Consider the following 21374-nt stretch of genomic DNA (forward strand, 5'->3'; position numbering starts at 1 on the left):
CTGAGGGATGGGGATAGGAAACTACACTAAAGCAATGCAGATAGCTTAATGTGTAAGGAACATGGTCGGTCCTGATATGCATGTCTGTAGACAGCAGTGTATGTGTACAAGTTGCAATGTCCAGTCGATCAGTAGTAGTGAAATGGAGGAGTACACGAGAGCGGAATAAGTAGACCTGATTTTCGAATACGGATGAGCCAATGGGAACAGTAGACAAGTTCACAGATTGTATTGGTACAAGTACCCACGTAGGAGACATCCGACCCATACCATCTTTCCACGACTGTTCCAAAGGTTAAGGGAAGGAGGGCACGTGCCAAATAACAATTCAATTTCCACACAACTATCTTTGCTTATAACTTTCTACTCAGTCATTTCCGGACCATGGTTCCTTATCTCAAATTGATACATGTGCCTTTCGCCATCACCCCTGAAAGTTTGTAACACCACCTCTGAAACTCCCTGTATATATTCTTCTGCCCCGAACTCTTCTCCTGTTCACAGTTCCTTCCAGTTCACCTTTCAGAACGCAGTTTCTTCTCAACCAATCATCCAGCCAATTCGTTTTCATCTCCCCGATCAATTTCAGCATCATTCTTTCTTCACCCATATTTCCAACACAGCTTCGTTTCTTACTCTGTCTGTTAATTCACACGCCCTATACTTCTCCATATCTACATTTCAAATGCTTCCAATCGCTTCTATTCCCTTCGTCGGAATGTCCATGTTTCTGTCCCATACAATGCTACACTCCACACAAAGCACTTCACTAGTCTCTTCTTTAGTTCTTTCTCCAAAAATGCCACACAGTTTGATGAATTAGTACAACCTCGATGGATAATTCTCGTACAGTCCAGCGATGGTCAACAGCAAGGAGACCTCGCACTAACTCCACTTGTTCGTCACCAATGGACGGACGACCTGTGCGAGTCTCATTCCGACCCGTACGAAATGTAGATTACAGCATTAGTAATCTTACTCTATATTGATAACTTACAATTTCGGTTTCAAACAAATTTCCTTATGTCCAAGTAATATAGAATATGTGACATAGAGCAAAATAAATAAAGATAATAATTATTCATGGGATTATAATGTTTCACAGTCTTACGTACTGTATGCTATATTATAAGCTTTTTGTTTACATGGTACTGTCATCTATCATTTAATAGGATTTTAGTATCAATCTTCCCTCCCCCCCCAAGGAAGAGTTGACTCCAAAATATTTCCATATTTTTGCCTTCAGAACCTCGAACCACAAATGATATACTACAGGGACATCATTTTATTTTTACTAGCATTTTTAATATTAACCTGGCTATAATTTAGAGAACCGGAAACACCGTTCGCTACCTCCTTCCACGACTGTAGTTCGATGATACTGGCGTAAAACACAAACAAATCTCTTTATTAGGTATAGGAGGGAAGAAAAGTACGTCATCCATTTACGTAAACTAGGAAATATCGCGCTTTTGAGTTAGATAATTTTCATTAGGTTTTTGTTTAATCAAAATGCAGTACTGTATTAAAAATAAGTGTTTTTACTCACGAACTGAGTTATCCATGCGAACGTATTCATTATGCAGTGCATATTATACTGTCTACAGCACATTAGCGTACAATATAGAGAATGAAATTAAATTGAAAAATAATCATAATATGGATATTTATACACTTTTTGAAAATGGTGGCCGTTCATTTCCATACAGGCTTCAGTTCTTTTATGCATATTATCGCACTATAGACAATTGCATCTAATTCAAATTACCAGTTTCGTCCTTCGTACTAGTAACTCATGTTGAAATAATTCTGTACCTACTCTATAAAAGAGTACCTTACGTACTGTAAATTCAATCTTCACTTATGCCCGACCCGCACAGATAAAATTACTCAGACATGCTATCTACTGTCCGTCCAAGTGGTTATGCCGCAGGATCGTAGAAAGGGTTGAAATCACGTGACAGTTAATTACTTAACGAGGCCTTCATTTAAGTTATTTTAAACAGTTGTATAATATTATGTAAACGTCCAATTCCTAACAGAAATTAATGTTTTCAGAAAAGAGCTAAGACAGCCCAGCTTTTACAGAGGAGCGAGCAGAAGCAGGTGGAGGAAATCGGGATGCGACGTAGGCAAACGGACAGTACCTATGCGAAAATATGATTCAATATTCAAAGCTCTCTCGTCACTGGAAAACGTGAACATATTTCTGGAACGTACTATACTCACTAACTCAGTGCTGTTTACTATATGCGACCTTGGTTCTGTGTGGAGGACAGTTGGAACTTCATTAGTAGAAGGGGTGGGAGTGAAGTACATTAAATAACTCAGGTACAATAAAAATTGAAGTAAAAATTAAATGATATCCCTGTATATAGGCGTTATATGCAGACGGCATTTTCTCTGTTTAGTTGAAGATGCTTCTTAAAATGATCATGTGTATTATTTACTAGTATAGCGACTGCTTGCTTACAGAACAAATACTAAGAGATTGATTTTATTAATGTGTTTTTTTTTTTCAGGATGCGTTTGGCACTCGATTAAAAGCATTTCACATCATAAATGCGCCTTCTTGTGCTGATGTTCTCATATGGATAATAAAAGCTATTTTAAACCCCAAACTCACTTCAAGCGTACGTATTTTCTTACTAAACGTAGGTGTTATAATTATGATTCTTTAATAAATATATCGCCTAAGATCCAATAAAAGCCAAATTCACTAAAATTACCAAACAATTAATTAATCATATAAGTCACTTTAATTCTCTACGTTTCATAATAGAAGTGAGAGTAGCTTGGAATGTATAGAATGGTACGTAAATCTTAGTAATACTGACAAGGGAAGTACCCCAGCTCGAACGGCTAGAACCGATTGTAAATGCGTTTAAAATACAGAGCTGTGCTTGTTCTAACACCCATCAAGGTTATTTATCTGTAAAACTCCGCAGTCGTGTACAATCAATGATTGAAGAATAACGAATCTAATGACTAGAGAAGCACAAATCGCTGAAGAAACAACACCGTGTAGCAGGCAGTTATGACAAGCAGATCTACAAAACACATAAATGAGGTATTATGTGGCAAGAAGCTACACGGCATTTGCTTTAAATAATATACGAGCAGGCCTATAGGGTATTAAAAAGTCAGTTCAAACATTAAACCGCTATAAATATTATAATATGAGATAGGGAAAAATCAAAAACAAAAACATCACAGTCTTTGGCAAACAACGGGGTTTACAAGACATTGGGAAGATTTCCGCCGTTCTCTTGTTCAACGTACAGCATTTTGCAGATAATGTCTTGGAATATTGACAGTTTCTTGCGAGATGGCATTTTTCAGTTGCAGTAGGGTTGATGAGTGAGGAAAACTCGTTCTTTAAGATAACCCCGCAACCAAAAGTCGGCAGGATTGAAATCTGGAGATTGCGGAGGCCACATGGTTGAAAAGTTCCTACTGATGACTTTGGTCGGAAAACGAACCATAATTGCGCTTGTTAACTCCACCATTAATTATTTTAATAGGTTATTTTACGACGCTTTATCAATATCTTAGGTTATTTAGCGTCTGAATGAGATGAAGGTGATAATGCCGGTGAAATGAGTCCGGGGTCCAGCACCGAAAGTTACGCAGCATTTGCTCATATTGAGTTGAAGGAAAACCCCGGAAAAAACCTCAACCAGGTAACTTGACCTAACCGGGAATCGAACCCGGGCCACCTGGTTTCCCGTCCAGACGCGCTAACCGTTACTCTAAAGGTGTGGACAATAATGGAATAATAAGACTGTTACAGTAAACGGAGAGTGCTACTACAGCATGTTACAGAACTTCGTTATCCCTAGACTGAGGAATCACGATATGGAAAACATAATCTTCATGAAAGATGGCGGTCCACACCACATCTTTATCCCTGAAAAACAATTCATTACGCAGATGTTTGACGATCGTATCATCAGTAGGCACTTTCCAACAATATGACCTCCGCGATTTCCAGATTTCAATCCGGCCGACTTTTGGTTGTGGGGTTTCCTTAATGAACGAGTTTTCCTCACACATCCAACAACCCTACTGCAACTGAAAGATACCATCTCGCAAGAAATTGCCAATGTTCCAAGACATTATATGCAAAATGCTGTGCATGTTGTAGCACACAGAATGCTGTACGTTGAACAAGAGAACGGCGGAAATCTTCCCAATGTTTTGTAAACCCCGTTGTTTGCCCAACACTGTGATGTTTTTGTTTTTTCCCTATCTCATATTATAATATTTATAGCGGTTTAATGTTTGAACTGACTTTTGAAATATCCTATACTCGTATATTATTTAAAGCAAATGCCGTGTAGCTTCTTGCCACATAATACCTCATTTATGTATTTTTTAGATCTGCTTGTCATAACTGTCTGTTACACGGTGTTGTTTCTTCAGCGATTTATGCTTCTCTAGTCATTAGGTTCGTTATTATTCAATCATTGATTGTACACGACTGCGGAGTTTTACAGATAAATAACCTTGAAGGGTGGTAGAACAAGCACAGCTCTGTATATTAAACGCATTTACACTCGGTTTTAGCCGTTCGAGCTGGGGTACTTCCCTTGTGAGAAACATTGATTGTTCTTTATAAATTCACATAATTAAGTACATAGTATTTTTTCCTAAGTTTTATATGATATTCTTATTGCATTTGGTATTCCAAAGAAACTTGTTCGATTAATTAAAATGTGTCTCAGTGAAACGTACAGCAAAGATCGTATAGGTCAATTTCTGTCAGATGCATTTCCAATTCACTGTGGGCTAAAGCAAGGAGATGCACTATCACATTTACTTTTTAACTTTGCTCTAGAGTATGCCATTAGGAAAGTCCAGGATAACAGAGAGGGTTTGGAATTGAACGGGTTACATCAGCTGCTTGTCTATGCGGCTGACGTCAATATGTTAGGAGAAAATCCACAAATGATTAGGGAAAACACGAGGATTTTACTGGAAGCAAGTAAAGAAATAGGTTTGGAAGTACATCCTGAAAAGACAAAGTATATGATTATGTCACGTGACGGAAATATTGTGCGAAATGGCAATATAAAAATTGTAAATTTATCTTTCGAAGAGGTGGAGAAGTTAAAATATCTTGGAGCAACAGTAACAAATATAAATGATACTCGGGAGGAAATTAAACGCAGAATAAATACGGGAAATGCCTGTTATTATTCGGTTGAGAAGCTTTTATCATCCAGTCTGCTGTCAAAAAATCTGAAAGTTAGAATTTATAAAACAGTTATATTACCGGTTGTTCTTTATGATTATGAAACTTGGACTCTCACGTTGAGAGAGGAACATAGGTTTAGGGTGGTTGAGAATAAGGTTCTCAGGAAAATATTTGGGGCTAAGAGGGATGAAGTTACAGGAGAATGGAGAAAATTACACAACACAGAACTGCACGCATTGTATTCTTCACCTGACATAATTAGGAACATTAAATCCAGAAGTTTGAGATGGGCAGGGCATGTAGCACGTATGGGCGAATCCAGAAATGCATATAGAGTGTTAGTTGGGAGGCTGGAGGGAAAAAGACCTCTAGGGAGGCCGAAACGTAGATGGGAAGATAATATAAAAATGGATTTGAGGGAGGTGGGATATGATGATAGAGAATGGATTAATCTTGCTCAGGATAGGGACCGATGGCGGGCTTATGTGAGGGTGGCAATGAACCTCCGGGTTCCTTAAAAACCAGTAAGTAAGTAAGTATTTTTTCCTCCATCAAAATCAACATTGAATTGTAATTAACCAATGAAGAGTCCACTGCAAGAATGATGGATGTCACTTTCTTGTCGAAAATGAACCAAGTCTGTCAATGCATAGCTTAAGACATATAGAATGTATATACGTATATAGAGAGTTATATGGCATTAACACTGATAGTCATTGTCCAGTAATGATCGGAAAATCACGGTTAAGCTTTGAGCGCTAAGCATTTCAAACTTTCAATTGCTTCTCCTGCATCCATCATTCTTGCAGTGGACTCTTCAACTGAATATAAGAAATTTCGAAATAGTGTAAATTATCCTACTCTAGCTTTCAGGTAAAGCTTTCTGTGAAGCAGACTTGTATAAATTCACGGGAAAATTTATTCCCGAGCCGGGTATCGACCGCGGGACTTTTGGCTTACCGCAGCAACACTCTACCGACTGAGCTACCCAGGAACTTCATCCGACAAAGTCTCAATTTTTTCCTTTTTATTCACATAACTCGACTGGGCCAACAAGACGCCAGAAATCCACATCGAGTGTACACAAATTCTGTATGACTTGAAATTCTTGTTTTCTGTTAACGTACCTATAGTAACGTACGTATTATGCAAATCTAGCTTTCAGATAAAGCTTCCTGTGAAGCAGACTTGAATAAATTCAAGTGAAAAATTCTTCCGTGGCCGGGTATCGATATCAGAATATTTGGCCTAGCGCACTAATGTTCTACCAACTGAGCTACCATGGATTTTCACTTCGGATTTCGTAACAATCTCCTTTTTTTTACGGCCATGGGTTGTTAGCCCTTAGCCCAAACTCCAAGCTGTAGGATCACACCTCATCGGCTGTACGCGACTGCTTATTCAATAAATTCACAGCTACCCTCCATATTGGAAGCCATCTCCTTTATCCGCTATGGCGCTATCTGAGGACGAGCCATGCCGTGGTAATAGAGACCACAATTCATACATAGGCTACACACACACACACACACACACACACACACACACACACACACACACACACACACACATTTTCTTTCAATTAAACACAAATTTTTGCGCTCTTCTATACTCGTCATTTATCTGCTACATAACATGTGAATCTTAATCGTGGAACCACAATGCAGAGACGTATGTTCAGAGAGAGAGAGAGTGAACTTAACCTGTAAAACAGCTGACCGATAAGTTTTGTGGAGACCCAGGATCAATTCACTTGCCCCACACTTAGTTTTACTTCTGTACTGACGAATATTATGAAAATAAATGCTGGCGCCTTTTTAAAATTCTTTGGTATTTGATTTAAGAAAACTAAAACGAACAGATTTCATATTAGCGATTGTTGAAACTGGCACCTTTAGTTAAAGCAGGCATTTTTAAAGTGTTTCTTTTTTTCTTCATTGATATCCATCCCTTTTCTCTCAGAATCCTCAGTACCACTGATTGTACATTCTAATAATTTCTTTTGTCCTGCTCATTCTATGTTACATATATCAGATGGGTACTCATATAACACACAAAATTATTTCCAGTTCGTTCTATGTAATCCTGTAGCACAGGGCCGGGCAGCAAGAGCAGATTCTACTCTCTCACGGGGAGCCATATGATTTCTCTTCACCTTCTTTCTTCCCCGCCGAATACCGCGCAGCGTTGATTCAGTAACGGATGAATATTAAGCGTCCTCCTTTAGAGTCTGGATTCGCTCTCGATGCCCAGTCCTGCTGTAGCATATATATTGCTAGGAGAGCGTGTCTTAATGTATATGTTAGGTCTTCGTTGAAACCTTTTCAAAAACAAGACAATTATATGAATTTCACTCCTCTCTTTAATTAAAATTAACTTCTTAGTCTCAGGGCTATTTACATGAAGTTAAAGCCCTTCTTCCCGAACTTGAAATATTTAAATTCAATTGATAATTTAATTGGTATAGTTTGACGAATTAATTATCGTTTGTCTAGGGTGTAGCTTCTTAACCACCTTATAATTAAATAAACCTGATTGCGAATAGCACTAAAAAGATATAACGCTTACTATTTCCAGGTTTATGTTCATGGAGAAGATCTCACAAACTTCAGTAAACAAGTACCGCGAATGTGCCTTCCCGATGATCTGGGTGGGACAGGAGGTTCATTGCAAGAGAACTGGAGTAAGTATTCTACAATCACAAAATCCTCAGAATACTATGCAGTTTTGAAACTGAGAACTGTAACATGAATACAGATAGGTTATACTGAGAAGTTCGGATGACATGGAAATATTATGAATCCACCATATTTAATGAAAGGATTAATTAATTAACGAGCGGCTGAGTGAAAGAATGAAATAATGAACGAAAGAATGAACGGAATAAAATTAAAACAAAATTCCAGGACAATCCTAAGGAATCCAATTTGAGTCGCAAAGAAAACAGCCGAAATCCTTCTTTAAGAAATTCACATTCTTCAGATGTTAGCTCTACTATGGCAGAGTGGCCTTCCACTGACAAGAAATAGCCCAAGTCCATGTCTTTATACATGTTTGTAACGTCTTCATCCTTCGTTTCCATGTAACAATATCGAAAGTTTATCGCGTCGGTCTCTCTGTCGTTGTCGACAGTGCCAACTTGGGGTTGTCTGCTGCTGGAAAGTCAGTGTGTTAACAAGTCGGAAAATGGATTGCACTCGCCAGCTGAAAGACGTTTCGAGTGAATCTCATTGTGAAATTCCTCTGAAAGTGATAAGCCTGGAGAAAGGAGACAAAATAAGAATAAGATAATAAAAATGTTTGGCGAGGAGCAAAAGTATATAAAGAAACATCCACCAAGAAGAATGCAGTTCAAAATCTTGAGTTAAGACAGCATGCAGCTTTGAATATTTTCGTTCTTTTCTTCTTCACAATACTTTTTATTATACTTTTCCTGTTCCAAAATTTTTTGTCTGTGGAGAATGCGAAGAGTCGAATGCTAAAATCTTGGTTGGAAAGGACACAGCACTTGAAGTCTTTAAATGGAAGAAAATTATTAATGAACGGAAGGCAAACGACTAGGTTCACAACAGTACTTTTATGATGTTATGGAATTTCCTTATAATCGATGTATAGATGTAGGCTAATTTGCTATTGTTGTCTCAAATATATTTTGCGTAGACACGTTTGTTTGTGTGAATTTTTGTTTATTTGATACATTTTTAATGAACCAACGTTTAAATTCACTATAGGAAAGAAGAGCTAAAACAAAACTTGATTTCATATGCAGTATGCCTATGTTCACTATAATGTAAAATTTGTTAACAAATCCAACCCAGAAATTAAAAACTAAATTGCTGTAAAATTTGGTTTTGTGGGCTTGGGCTGGTAATTTATTTCGAATCTCAATTTTAAAGTTATATTTTCCATTAATCATCGTACACTGTTCTATTATTTTAGTTTGTTTATTTTACGACGCTTTATCAACTACCATGATTATTTAGCGCGTGTGAGAAATGAAGGTGAGAATGCCAGCGAAATGTGTCCACGATCTAACGCCAACCACGTTACTTGTCCCAAACAGGCTTGAACCTGAGCCCGCTTATTTAACAGCCAAACCTGCTAACTTGTACACCTCAGCGATGGCATACACTACCGTTATTTCTTAAAGTATACAATCATCATTTCTTTGACATAAAGACTTGAGTCATTTGACTTCTTGGGGAAGACTTCTTAATTTGCTACAATTTTTTTCTGCTATTTTCGGTGCACAATTGCTATACTTTCTCTTTATCATTCTATTAGCGAAAAAAGTTCTGCTGTAATTCTGCTATTAAACACATTGTGATGATACTTTCGCCACTTGCCGTTTCTTTCTTTCCTCTTTCTGTCCGTTTTCTCTTGTCTATAATTCGATACATTGTTTCTTTCTAGTAAATTCTATTTAGTTTCTGGTTCCTATTTCAGGAGTCACTACTTGTTAGTAGTTTAGCATTCTCCGCTAGGTATAATTATTTCATTTTTATATGCTTACAGATAGGGATTAATAACGTGTTCACTTTAGAATCGAGACTGTGTTTATTGGATTTTTTAAATTGTAACGGTTTCCATCTTTACCTGATTGATGCCGTGTAATCCGAGACCCACACTCGCCCTGCCGCTCTTCCTGTTCACACCGACCTCGCCATGTAACGTCTTCGGTGTTGCATATCGCCAACTTACGTACCTACGAATTCTGGGCTAACGCCATTACTGGACTTGTCGTTAGTTGTGCACCCAAGTTTCTATCTGCTATGCTTCAGTGACCTATCTGTTTGGCTGGGACGAACGTCACGCCTTGCAGGCCGACAGTTAAGAATGGTGTTTTCAAATGAGAACGGAACGAGTGTTTCTAGACAGATTTATTGGTGCTATTCCTATTAAATTAGAACTGTTTCGTTGTGTACACGCTGGATTCTGCTTCTTCGCAGAAATGATTTATGAACCTTAAACAGAGCATTTGGTACTCGGCACGGGGGTTACTTGTGATTATTGTATTTGCTTATCTGGATGGCGAGTGATATGAAAAGGGGGGTGAGAGTCATTTTTTTTTTTTTTTGGAGGTTTATGAAGTTTTATAAAATACGGTTATCCTTGTTGCTGAGAGTACATTTGTACCGATTCTATTCATGTTCTCGAGAGAGATTCTCTATTCATGTACTACTATTTGTAGTGTGTATGTTTCTGAGTGCCATGATCTGGGGCGCTGCAAAGTTTCATGTACTGGGTATTATCATTTTTAGATTGTTTACTTAGTTGTAAACATTATGTAACTTGTTATTTAATTAAAATTTTGGTTTCCTGTTAATATTATTTATGTTACGTTTTCTCTCCACTTTTTCAAAAATACAACCGGAAAGATTATTCAATATTCACGGGAGCTTTAAAACATATGGTAGTTCAGTAGGTGTCACAACCACTATTAATTTTTTCCTTTTATTTTTAATAATAATAATAGTATTATTATTATATTATTATTATTATTATTATTATTATTATTATTATTATTAAATGTCTCTCCAAATTAACTGTGGGGAATTGAAAGCAGCTATATTTTTATCAAATAGTTTTCTGCAAACTCAAGTCTAAATGTAAGCAACCACTTAATGGCAATCATTTCAAGAATCCAGCAGAAAGAATCTGTTTTACAGTGAATTATGTCCTGAAGTTGTGGCAGCTAACATTCCATTCCCGAAACTTGAGAATCTAACATTCGAAGCATTTCTTGACAAATAATGCCACCAATCGTTCCTTTCTGAGTCAACAGTGCGCAAAAATTATGTACTTCGATTCAACCTAAAATGACGCAACGAACAGAAGCCAACAAGATATTGGAGATTCACATATCTGAATATAAGGTGACGAAACGACTGACGATCTTGATGGGAAATAGAACCCAGATTTGACATCCCGAGCTTACCTGATATGCACAAAACAAGTTCCTTAAACAAACCAGGAAACAAACGTACAATAATTTGTCAATAATGGACTGAAAGTACAATAGCCAACTATAGTTCAAGGAAACAAAATGCTGCTGCTGCTCGTCTATACAGATGCAACGGCATACATGGTTGCTACAATGGCGTCCGTTGGGATGTTCTATCCTTTTATGTTACACGCGACGTGTCCTGCCCAGGGTATAAACAGCGTAGCACAACAAGTCACAGTAAAATTTTCTAGGGCCAATAAATTAATCTTTATTGCGAAGAAAATTTTCATCAAGGCACTGCCAGGGATACAGGCTTTCAGAGAAGCGTATCTGATATTCCTCGGTCACCGTAAGGGGTTAGGTACTGCTTAAAGGATTAAAAGTTTGGAAATATTCAACATTTTTTCCTCCATTACTGTATCCTGTACAATAATGAAAATTGGTATGTATAGAAGACTGTCCTGCTATACGACAAAAATATCTTTACTATTAAAACAAATTATTTATATATATATATTTTTTTTCAAAATTCAAAATTCACTGTGCAGTGATGAAGCGTTTCCCACATAACTCAAAAAGTATCCAACATTCTGTGATTCAATTTTTTATGTATTTATGCATGTCATATCTAAAATATGATGCAAAATCACTTCTCTACCTCTGATAGATTGTCTGATAAAAATAAATTCATTTAAAAAATGGTCGAATATCAGCATTTTCTTTTAACACAAAATGAAAAAAAAAATATTATTTACTAAGGAATGTAGTTGAAAGAGCATGATATTATAAACATGAGTTTCAGAAATAAATTAAAAGAAATAGAACATGAAAAAGTTTACAAGTTTATGAGTCATGAGGAAAAAGCTTCATCACTACACAGTGAACTGCCACCGTTTTGAATTTGAAAAAAAAAAAAATATATATATATATATATATATATATATATATAAATATTTTTTTTATCGTAAAAATATTTTTTTCATATAGCAGAAGGACAGTGTTTTGCACATACCGATTTTTTATTATTGTATAAGATACAGTAATGGATGAAAAAAATGTTGAATATTTCCAAACATTTTACTGCTGTAAGCTGTATCTAATCCCTTAACCAGTTCTTAACTGATGGGGTACATGGTTAAAAGCAGCAGAGTTCTACAGTGAGCATTTCTTAAAGATCAAAAATGCCATAAAAGTCTACCCGAGGATGCTGCTTCTGTCACTTCGGCAGAACAGTTATACTTAAAGATACCACCATCCACCATCATTTGGCTTACATTAGGTGAATTCAAACAAAAAACCAAGGGACCGCCAGGAGATGTTGGAGAAAGCGTGTGTACAAAAATGGAAAGTGATTTACAAAGAACAAGAACCGGAATGAATTCTCAAATGCAACACCTGCAACAACTTCTACATAAGACAGACAGGCAGATCGTTTCAAACACGTTACAAAGAACACATCACAGCCATAACAAAAGTACAAAGTACCTCCACATATGAGTCATTCCATGTCAAATCGAACACCTACGAAACATGACAACTTAATATTTGCTCCAATTTTTTTTATATATTCTATTGATGAAATTAAATAACCCATGTGTAATTTTTTCGGGCTGACACAATTATTTAGTCATTTATTAAATGTTACATTTTCCGTAAATTTGGATGCAACGTATTATGAAAATGGTTATACTGAAGATTCTACAAATCGTAGAAATTTCGTATTCATATCATTTTAAAGTGCAATAATTGCAGTATTATATACTAATTTTTAGTGTTCAATCAAAATATAAAATGGGCCCCTTTTAGGGGGTTATATTTTTTAAATACGTTTTCGTATATCAGGAACTTACTTCTAAAAAGGGGGAAAAAATATCATTATATTCTTTGAAATGCTTTACGTAGAAATGCGTTGGTTTTAGAACGCTATTCGAATAAGAAGTCGCTGTGCAAATAATTTACGGATGGTGTGTTCGGGTCGGATTGAGTGAGACCGCGCGCCGGAGCATACAGCTGCGATAGCCGCAGCGGGAACGAGTAATACATTATAAGTGGTGCGGTGTTACTTTACGTAAATAAACAGATAACCTCTAGTTCTAAAAGCACGTAATGTCCCTTCAACACTTAGCAGTTTCCCTTTAATTTATCTAACAATAATTCCTAAGTCTTTCGAAGTAGGTATCGTGTTGTGTTGTGTGCATGTCATATCAAACACCTGTATACGAAACGTGACCATTTAGTATTTGCTTAAATCTTCTAAAACATGTTGTGCGTATCAAAATGAAAGGTCTGTAATTTTTTCTGGGATTATACTTTAAAATTTTACTATTTATACTCTTTTAATTATATGACAAATTCATCCACGACGCAGTATGAAAATGCTCATTGTTAAGATTCTATGCATCATAGACGTTGAGTGTTGGTGCCATCTGAAATGGGAAGAAATGAACTATTATATTAATTCTTTTAAGTATAAATTGAAATACAAATGGGGTTGTTTTAGAGGGTCGCTTTTTAAACATAACTTAATATTTTTTTTATAACAGCTTACCTTAAGAACGCAAGAAAATATACCTACAATCTATTATATTTTACACAGAACTACGTTGGTTTCAGATTCATTTTGAGTAAGAAATAACTTTAAAAATAATTTTTTGAAGATGTGTTCGCGGTGCGCCAGTGGTGCTACGCATACTGTATCGAGTGACAAGAATCTGACCTTGAACAAAAACATTAGAAAAACATTTTGAATATTGCTTTTAAATTTTTTAGCATTAGTGAACACAAAAAACATAGCAATATTTCCTACTCAAGGTACCAACAAGCAAAAGTGGTGCGAGGTACCTTACAACTTCATTCTTTTGTTCCACTGATAAAATCTCAGGCTATGATAAAGAGCTATTCCCTTCAAAGTGAGAGCAAAGTGGTGGACATTAAATAGAATTGATATTGGTTGTAGTTGATTAGTTTTAAAAGTCCAGTGTTGTGTAAACTGTAGTTATTTTCACAAGTGTATATTTTACAAAAACAATAGTGGAACAGTGTAAAGTGGTCACACGACTCTCATCCGGAGCTGCACCTGCACATCAGCTTGCAACAGTACTTATGCAGCCCGCGACCTCAAGACGCGCAGCTTGGTGAGTCATTTAATTATTCTTCAACGGCTCGAAGTAGAGTTCTGATTTTTTAAAGGGCGGTTAAAATAATTTCATGGTATTTAAGGATTTTTTTCTGTAATTTTAAAGTAAGTCGCTGCCATTAAAACATATTTTTATACATTTAAATGATTTTTTAAAACAAAATTAACAAACTTATATTTTTATATTATTATGCGAAGAATAAAGTGTGTACTGTCACCTTCAAATTGAGACAAAGAGCAAATCTCTGCGATGATTATTAGTGGAGATAATCACGTTTAACAATAATGATGCGCGACCTATTTCAGAATCTTTGATTACACATATGTACTACAATAATCGATATAGACAACAATAATAAAACCCGTATTTATTTTTTCAATCCATAGAATGTGTAAAATTTGTTTTATCTAAATCGGAGACATGAAAGTCAATTCCAAGCTAAATTTGTGCGATTTGACGTGGAAAGACTCATATGCAGAACACATCACAAATGCTAACCACACCCACAGAAACATCATCACAGACATGGAAATACTACACATCCAAAATAAAAGCCAGAAACTAAACACATTAGAACAATATTAAATATACAGACACACAAAAACACGCCCCAACGAAATTCTCAACACACAACTCAACTTCAAAACACACACACTCTTTGACTCTACACTATACCACAGGAACACACCCTCACAGGAAACAGAACAAGTGGCGCCAAGACCAACAACGACCAGTTCTGAAGATGACCCATAATTAGGTCGAAACATGTAAACGAGATACGTTGAAATTTAACACTATTCACTTTTCTTAATTCATACACTGTAAAAGTCAGAAAACCCCAATTCCAGCAGTGTTTATTTCAAATTGTAGCATCAGATAATGTAAACATTTAGGTTTTGAAGTATTTAATTCATAAAGAATGTAATATTACAAAATATTAATAGATAAATGTATAATATTTAAAGTCAGTAAGACAGATGATAAGTTTTTTTCTCTCTACTGTAAAATTTGGTGTATTGGAATTGCGGAGTTTTTGATTTCCCTGTCTCAATTTTTTGTGCGGATTTGAATGCATTTAGGAGTATACATATCATTTAAAGTGATAGTACCGATACCTTTGACAAAGTTTAATCATTACATATACACACTTTGGACAATCAAGTACAATTTCCTATAGTTTACAATTCTATTGTATGGGTCTTTGCTCTTTTTGGCCTTGTTCATACATTTCTCATTTGTTAATAATGTATTACTTCCTTAAATATCTATAGGTTTTCCTCTTCCCTTACTATTACAGACTATTTGATGTTTTATGAGCCTAAATGAGGTACTGAAAGAGTTTGTTTTAGGTATCTAAAACACATTTTTTTATTACCCACAAATCCGCGGTCTAGTCATAACATGTCTTTCCATTCAAAAGTCTTTATTACATTAAAACAACATAGCTAACAAAATGTGTCTTACATTGGTCCCACTTTCTATCTAAATTATTTCTATATCTTGCTGGGACTGTTTCAGATCTGTGGCTTAAGAAAGTAGACAGTTACCGCAACTGGTTTCTGCAACACGAGAACTTCAAGTCTGATGAGAGCAAAAGGCAAGGAGGTGCCTTAAACTCTGACGATGTCTTCGGCTTTGATGGCTCCTTCAAGAAGCTCAATGTTGACTAAAATGAAGTTAAATTTTGTAACATTCACGGTCAAGTAAATGAATTAACTCTATCTGCAAATGATAACAGAAATCTATTTTGTTTATTATATTAGTCTATGCAATAATTACATTAAAGCCTTATGGTCACATCTTCCTTTCGACCATGTATTCGTGTCAACTGACTGGTTGTGTACCATACGTGGAATCACGCTGATGTTCTGTATCAAAAGTCAGTGCTTTACTTCGTTTAAAATTGTTCTAAAACTTAATACAGTAAAATGGTAAAAGGTGAGTTCAGATGGAAGTGTCTAGGGTAACCAAGGGTAAATGGGGTCAAAAAGTAACAATCCTTAATTTTATTGTTAATTTCATAATATATTACACTCATATTAGTTACAGCCACATGTAAGTAATACTTCCCCAAAAATGTTGCTTTTTCACTCTAAGCTAACTGTCTTTACATGAATTGAAATATTTCACTGCAGTGACCCTTTTTACCCTTCTGTATAAGGATAAATGGGGTCAGTGTTTAGGGAAAATTGGGTCACAATTTTTCCCCTCTATGTACCTGCACGGAACGTTAAAATCAATATTGAATTGATTTAATTTAACACTGTACACCTTCCACAAACAAACACTGTTTTCTTTTCTGCACCAACGAACTGTGTTGCAGTGTAGTCCAAAACCACATGCGTACAGTTTCAAAATTCTAGACACAAGTTCATTTTCTTGTTCTGGAGTAAACGTAGTTGGACGGCCTTTACTTTTCAAGTCGTTCACGTCGTTGCAGACATGAATGAGGAACTCCTAACAACTCAGCAGCATGACGTTGGCTTCTTCCCTCGCGAAATGCTTTAATAGCCTTCTGCATGTCGTTCTCAGTCCACGAATTTGACGTTTTCCTCTTACATTTAACCATCCGTCACAAAGAATTGAAAATAAATACTTAATTTGAGCGGACTGATTTCAAACAAGTTGACCCTATTTGTCCGATATTACTGACCCTATTTAACCCAAATTTAGAACTTTTTTGCGCTAGAGGTTGGTAGTACTGAATACTGCTTCGACGAAGGCGTTAATAGCCACAATCTCTTCTAGTAAGCTTAAACTAAATATTGAAAGTTAATCGCAAAATTCTCTGCAATGGTTGTTGCAGAATAAGAAAGTAACCGTAAAGCATTATTTAAAATGTATAAAATACTCTTAACTCACCTTTATATTCTCTCCATTCTTTTATTGTCAACACAAAGAATACACACACCAGCTAGCATCAATGGCACTCAAAGTGTACAGGAAGTTCTCTTCCTGACCAGTATATGGTAGCACTTGCTTGAACTGGTTTACGCTTGAATATGGATACAGGGTTTTGAAATTGACCCGATTTAAGGGTACACTGATGTGAAATTTGACACTTCTAAACTATTCTATGGAGATCTCTGAAATTTTGTACAGTTGTCGTACTGTATACAAATAGTCTGTGTACAAAGTTTCATCTCATTTGATGCAGAAATATATGAATTATTAATAATTTTGTAATTTTAAATTGTGTAAATTTAGCTTTCCAAAAATTGCTACTCCTCTCACAAATTCAAATATTTTGGCCTGAAATTTTGTCTACATACTTGTCAGACCCTCGGAAATAAAACTTACTATACAATTTTTCCTTTTATTCTACAAAAAATAAAAAAAAAAATATTTTATGCACTAAAGTGTAAAAACGGGAAAAAAAAATCAACTCGAGCATAAAGAAAAATTAATATTGAATAAAATATGAATGTTGGGTATAATCCTGATAGTAAGTTTTGTTAAGAACACATTCAGAAACTGCTACAAAAAAATCATGCATGTAGTACAAAATTTGTAGGAAGAGTAGCATTTTTAGCAATGCAAAATGTACAAAAACTGAAAGTGGAGAAAATTGACTTCGAAGTTTGGGATGATAATAATAAATAAGAACTCAATCTTTTTTATTTTCTAGGCATTTTGAGATATATAGGCCTTGCTTATTATACGCAGAACTTACTCTTATATACACTACCATGCAGTGCACACCTAACTGCACTAGTAAATAAAGATGACTGAAAAAAAAACATGTAAACTTATGAAAACAAATCACTATAGACTGTAGACACTATTATACCACTAACAATAAAACTTTTAGAAACTTGCAAATATTTCTTGTATAACAAAACAAAAACCAAGCATGGAAAACACGTTGTTATGGCATGGAATCAAAGAGAGACTGGATATGCTCCTGGGGAATCTCCCTTCACGCAGTTTGTATGCGAATCCATAAAGAGTCAAGGGTCGGTGCTGGAGGACCATGACGAACAAATTGCCAACCAACTATTTCCCAGATATGTTCAATGAGCGACATGTCTGGCGAACGTGCAGGCCAGGGAAGAGGATACCCGTCTTTCTTCAAAGAAGGCTTGCACAATCCTCGCCACATGTTGCTGGCCATTGTCCTGCTGAAATATAGCATGTGGTGTTGCCTGAAGGAGGGGCAGTACTTCGGGCTCTAAAACCTCCCTAATGTAGCGATTGCTCTTCAGATTGCCCTGAATACATAGAAGGCGAGATCGCATATTTTATCCAATGGCGCCCCAAACTATCACACTAGCGTTTCTCCGCTATGCTGCTCAACAATGCAGGCTCTCAGATTGTGTTCACCACGGTAGGGTCTAACATGTATGCAACCATCATTGCAGGACAAGTAGGACTAGCATGACGTCCGAAAACACTACATTTTGCTACTCAGCACGCCAGTCACGGTGTTCACGTGCCCATTATAGTCTGAGGCGTTGGTAGTTTCTGGACAATGGAAGCCGACGCACCGGCATGCGAGCCACTAGTCCATTCCTCAAATGACGGCGACGAACGACGGCAGATAGATCAACACACGATGCAGTACTCCAACGTCGATTCAACAATGTGGATGAAGCTGTACGGTCCGTCACGGCCAAGATGATAAGATGGCGGTCATCCCGTGCTGTGGTCACATTACGTGGTCCAGTATCCGCTCGTCTCTGTGTACGACCCTCTTCTATCCACTGGTTCCACACACTCATCACTGTCATAGCAGCATGCCCTGTGCGAGCCGAAATATCACGGTATGACAAACCTGCTTACTGGAGAACAATCATTCCCCCCGAACTCATTCACGTGCTGATATTGCGGCCTTCCTCGTCGACGAGGCATACCTACACTAGATTCATGTTTCCACTTCCTTTGAAAGCTCTGCACTGACTGAGCAAGTCATAACATTGACCTTGCTGGTGAAACAAGAGACGTCACTGTTTGGCCTATGAGTACGCCATTTGATGAAGATTGTTGCATGGTAGTAGAAAGAAGGAAACAGGCAAAATTGAAATTCTTACAGGATCCAGTTGAGGAGAAGAGAGATAATTATTTCAATGAAAGAGGGGAAGCAAGTCGTACATTTAGGATTAAAAAGAGAGGTTACTTGAAGGAAAAACTTAATGAGGTAGAAACAAATAGTAAGAATAAAAACATTCTAGATTTATATAAGGATATAAAGAAATTTAAGAACGGATATCAGCCAAGGGTAAACGTGATCAAGGATGAGAATGGTGACTTGCTTGCAGACTCTCCATCAATCCTAAACAGATGGAAAAACTATTTTGCGCAACTACTAAATGTACATAGGCCAAATAGAAATGATCGGGACGAAATTGAAATACAAACTGCTGAGCCATTTATACCCGAACCCACGCTTTCATTAGTCGAAATTGCGATAGAAAATCTGAAAAAGTACAAGTCTCCAGGTATCGATCAAATTCCAGCAGAATTAATACAAGAAGGTGGGAGTCCATTATATAGCGAAATTTATAAACTTGTACTTGCTATTTGGGAAAAGGAAATTGTACCAGAACAATGGAAGGAGTCCATAATTGTACCTATTTTTAAAAGGGGGGACAAAACCAACTGTGGTAACTTTCGAGGAATATCACTTTTGTTGACGTCGTACAAAATTTTGTCCAATATTCTTTTGAGAAGATTAACTCCGTACGTAGATGAAATTATTGGGGATCATCAGTGCGGTTTTCGGCGTAATAGATCGACTATTGATCAGATTTTTTGTATTCGACAGATAATGGAGAAAAAATGGGAGTATAAGGGTACAGTACATCAGTTATTCATAGATTTCAAAAAGGCTTATGACTCGGTTAAGAGGGAAGTATTATATGATATTCTTATTGAATTTGGTATTCCCAAGAAACTAGTTCGATTAATTAAAATGTGTCTCAGTGAAACATACAGCAGAGTCCGTATAGGTCAGTTTCTATCTGATGCTTTTCCAATTCACTGCGGGCTAAAGCAGGGAGATGCACCATCACCTTTACTTTTTAACTTCGCTCTAGAATATGCCATTAGGAAAGTTCAGGATAACAGGCAGGGTTTGGAATTGAACGGGTTACATCAGCTTCTTGTCTATGCGGATGACGTGAATATGTTAGGAGAAAATACACAAACGATTGGGGAAAACACGGAAATTTTACTTGAAGCAAGTAGAGCGATCGGTTTGGAAGTAAATCCCGAAAAGACAAAGTATATGATTATGTTTCGTGACCAGAATATTGTACGAAATGGAAATATAAAAATTGGAGATTTATCCTTCGAAGAGGTGGAAAAATTCAAATATCTTGGAGCAACAGTAACAAATATAAATGACACTCGGGAGGAAATTAAACGCAGAATAAATATGGGAAATGCGTGTTATTATTCGGTTGAGAAGCTCTTATCATCCAGTCTGCTGTCCAAAAATCTGAAAGTTAGAATTTATAAAACAGTTATATTACCGGTTCTTCTGTATGGTTGTGAAACTTGGACTCTCACTCTGAGAGAGGAACATAGGTTCAGGGTGTTTGAGAATAAGGTGCTAAGGAAAATATTTGGGGCTAAGCGGGATGAAGTTACAGGAGAATGGAGAAAGTTACACAACACAGAACTGCACGCATTGTATTCTTCACCTGACATAATTAGGAACATAAAATCGAGACGTTTGAGATGGGCAGGGCATGTAGCACGTATGGGCGAATCCAGAAATGCATATAGAGTGTTAGTTGGGAGACCGGAGGGAAAAAGACCTTTAGGGAGGCCGAGACGTAGATGGGAGGATAATATTAATATGGATTTGAGGGAGGTGGGGTATGATGATAGAGACTGGATTAATCTTGCACAGGATAGGGACCGCTGGCGGGCTTATGTGAGGACGGCAATGAACCTTCGGGTTCCTTAAAAGCCATTTGTAAGTAAGTAAGTACGCCATTTCTATGGAAATGTAATCAATTATTGATGGTACACTGTTCTACACATCTCCAGAGATTGGAGTCGTTCGGGCCAATCTTTCTGGGTGTTGTCTTTTACACAAACAGTAGTGTAATAAATAATATATTAAATACAGCGTAATTTCCAC

At 36.6% G+C, this 21374-nt stretch overlaps 1 protein-coding gene across 4 annotated transcripts in view; it reads left to right on the top strand.

Moving 5' to 3' along the window:
* The window catches only part of LOC138711795 (alpha-tocopherol transfer protein-like), a 57720-nt gene extending 41725 nt beyond the window's left edge, over positions 1–15995 (top strand). For all 4 annotated transcript variants that reach the window (XM_069843027.1, XM_069843026.1, XM_069843024.1 and 1 more), the window contains exons 5-7: positions 2523–2633; positions 7778–7883; positions 15803–15995. In XM_069843027.1, the coding sequence (XP_069699128.1) occupies positions 2523–2633; positions 7778–7883; positions 15803–15954 (369 nt within the window). In that variant the 3' untranslated portion in view covers positions 15955–15995. The remainder of the gene's footprint in view (positions 1–2522; positions 2634–7777; positions 7884–15802) is intronic.
* Positions 15996–21374: the final 5379 nt, after the last annotated feature.

The sequence above is a fragment of the Periplaneta americana genome, chromosome 13 (assembly GCF_040183065.1).
Source record: "Periplaneta americana isolate PAMFEO1 chromosome 13, P.americana_PAMFEO1_priV1, whole genome shotgun sequence".
NCBI lineage: Eukaryota > Metazoa > Arthropoda > Insecta > Blattodea > Blattidae > Periplaneta > Periplaneta americana.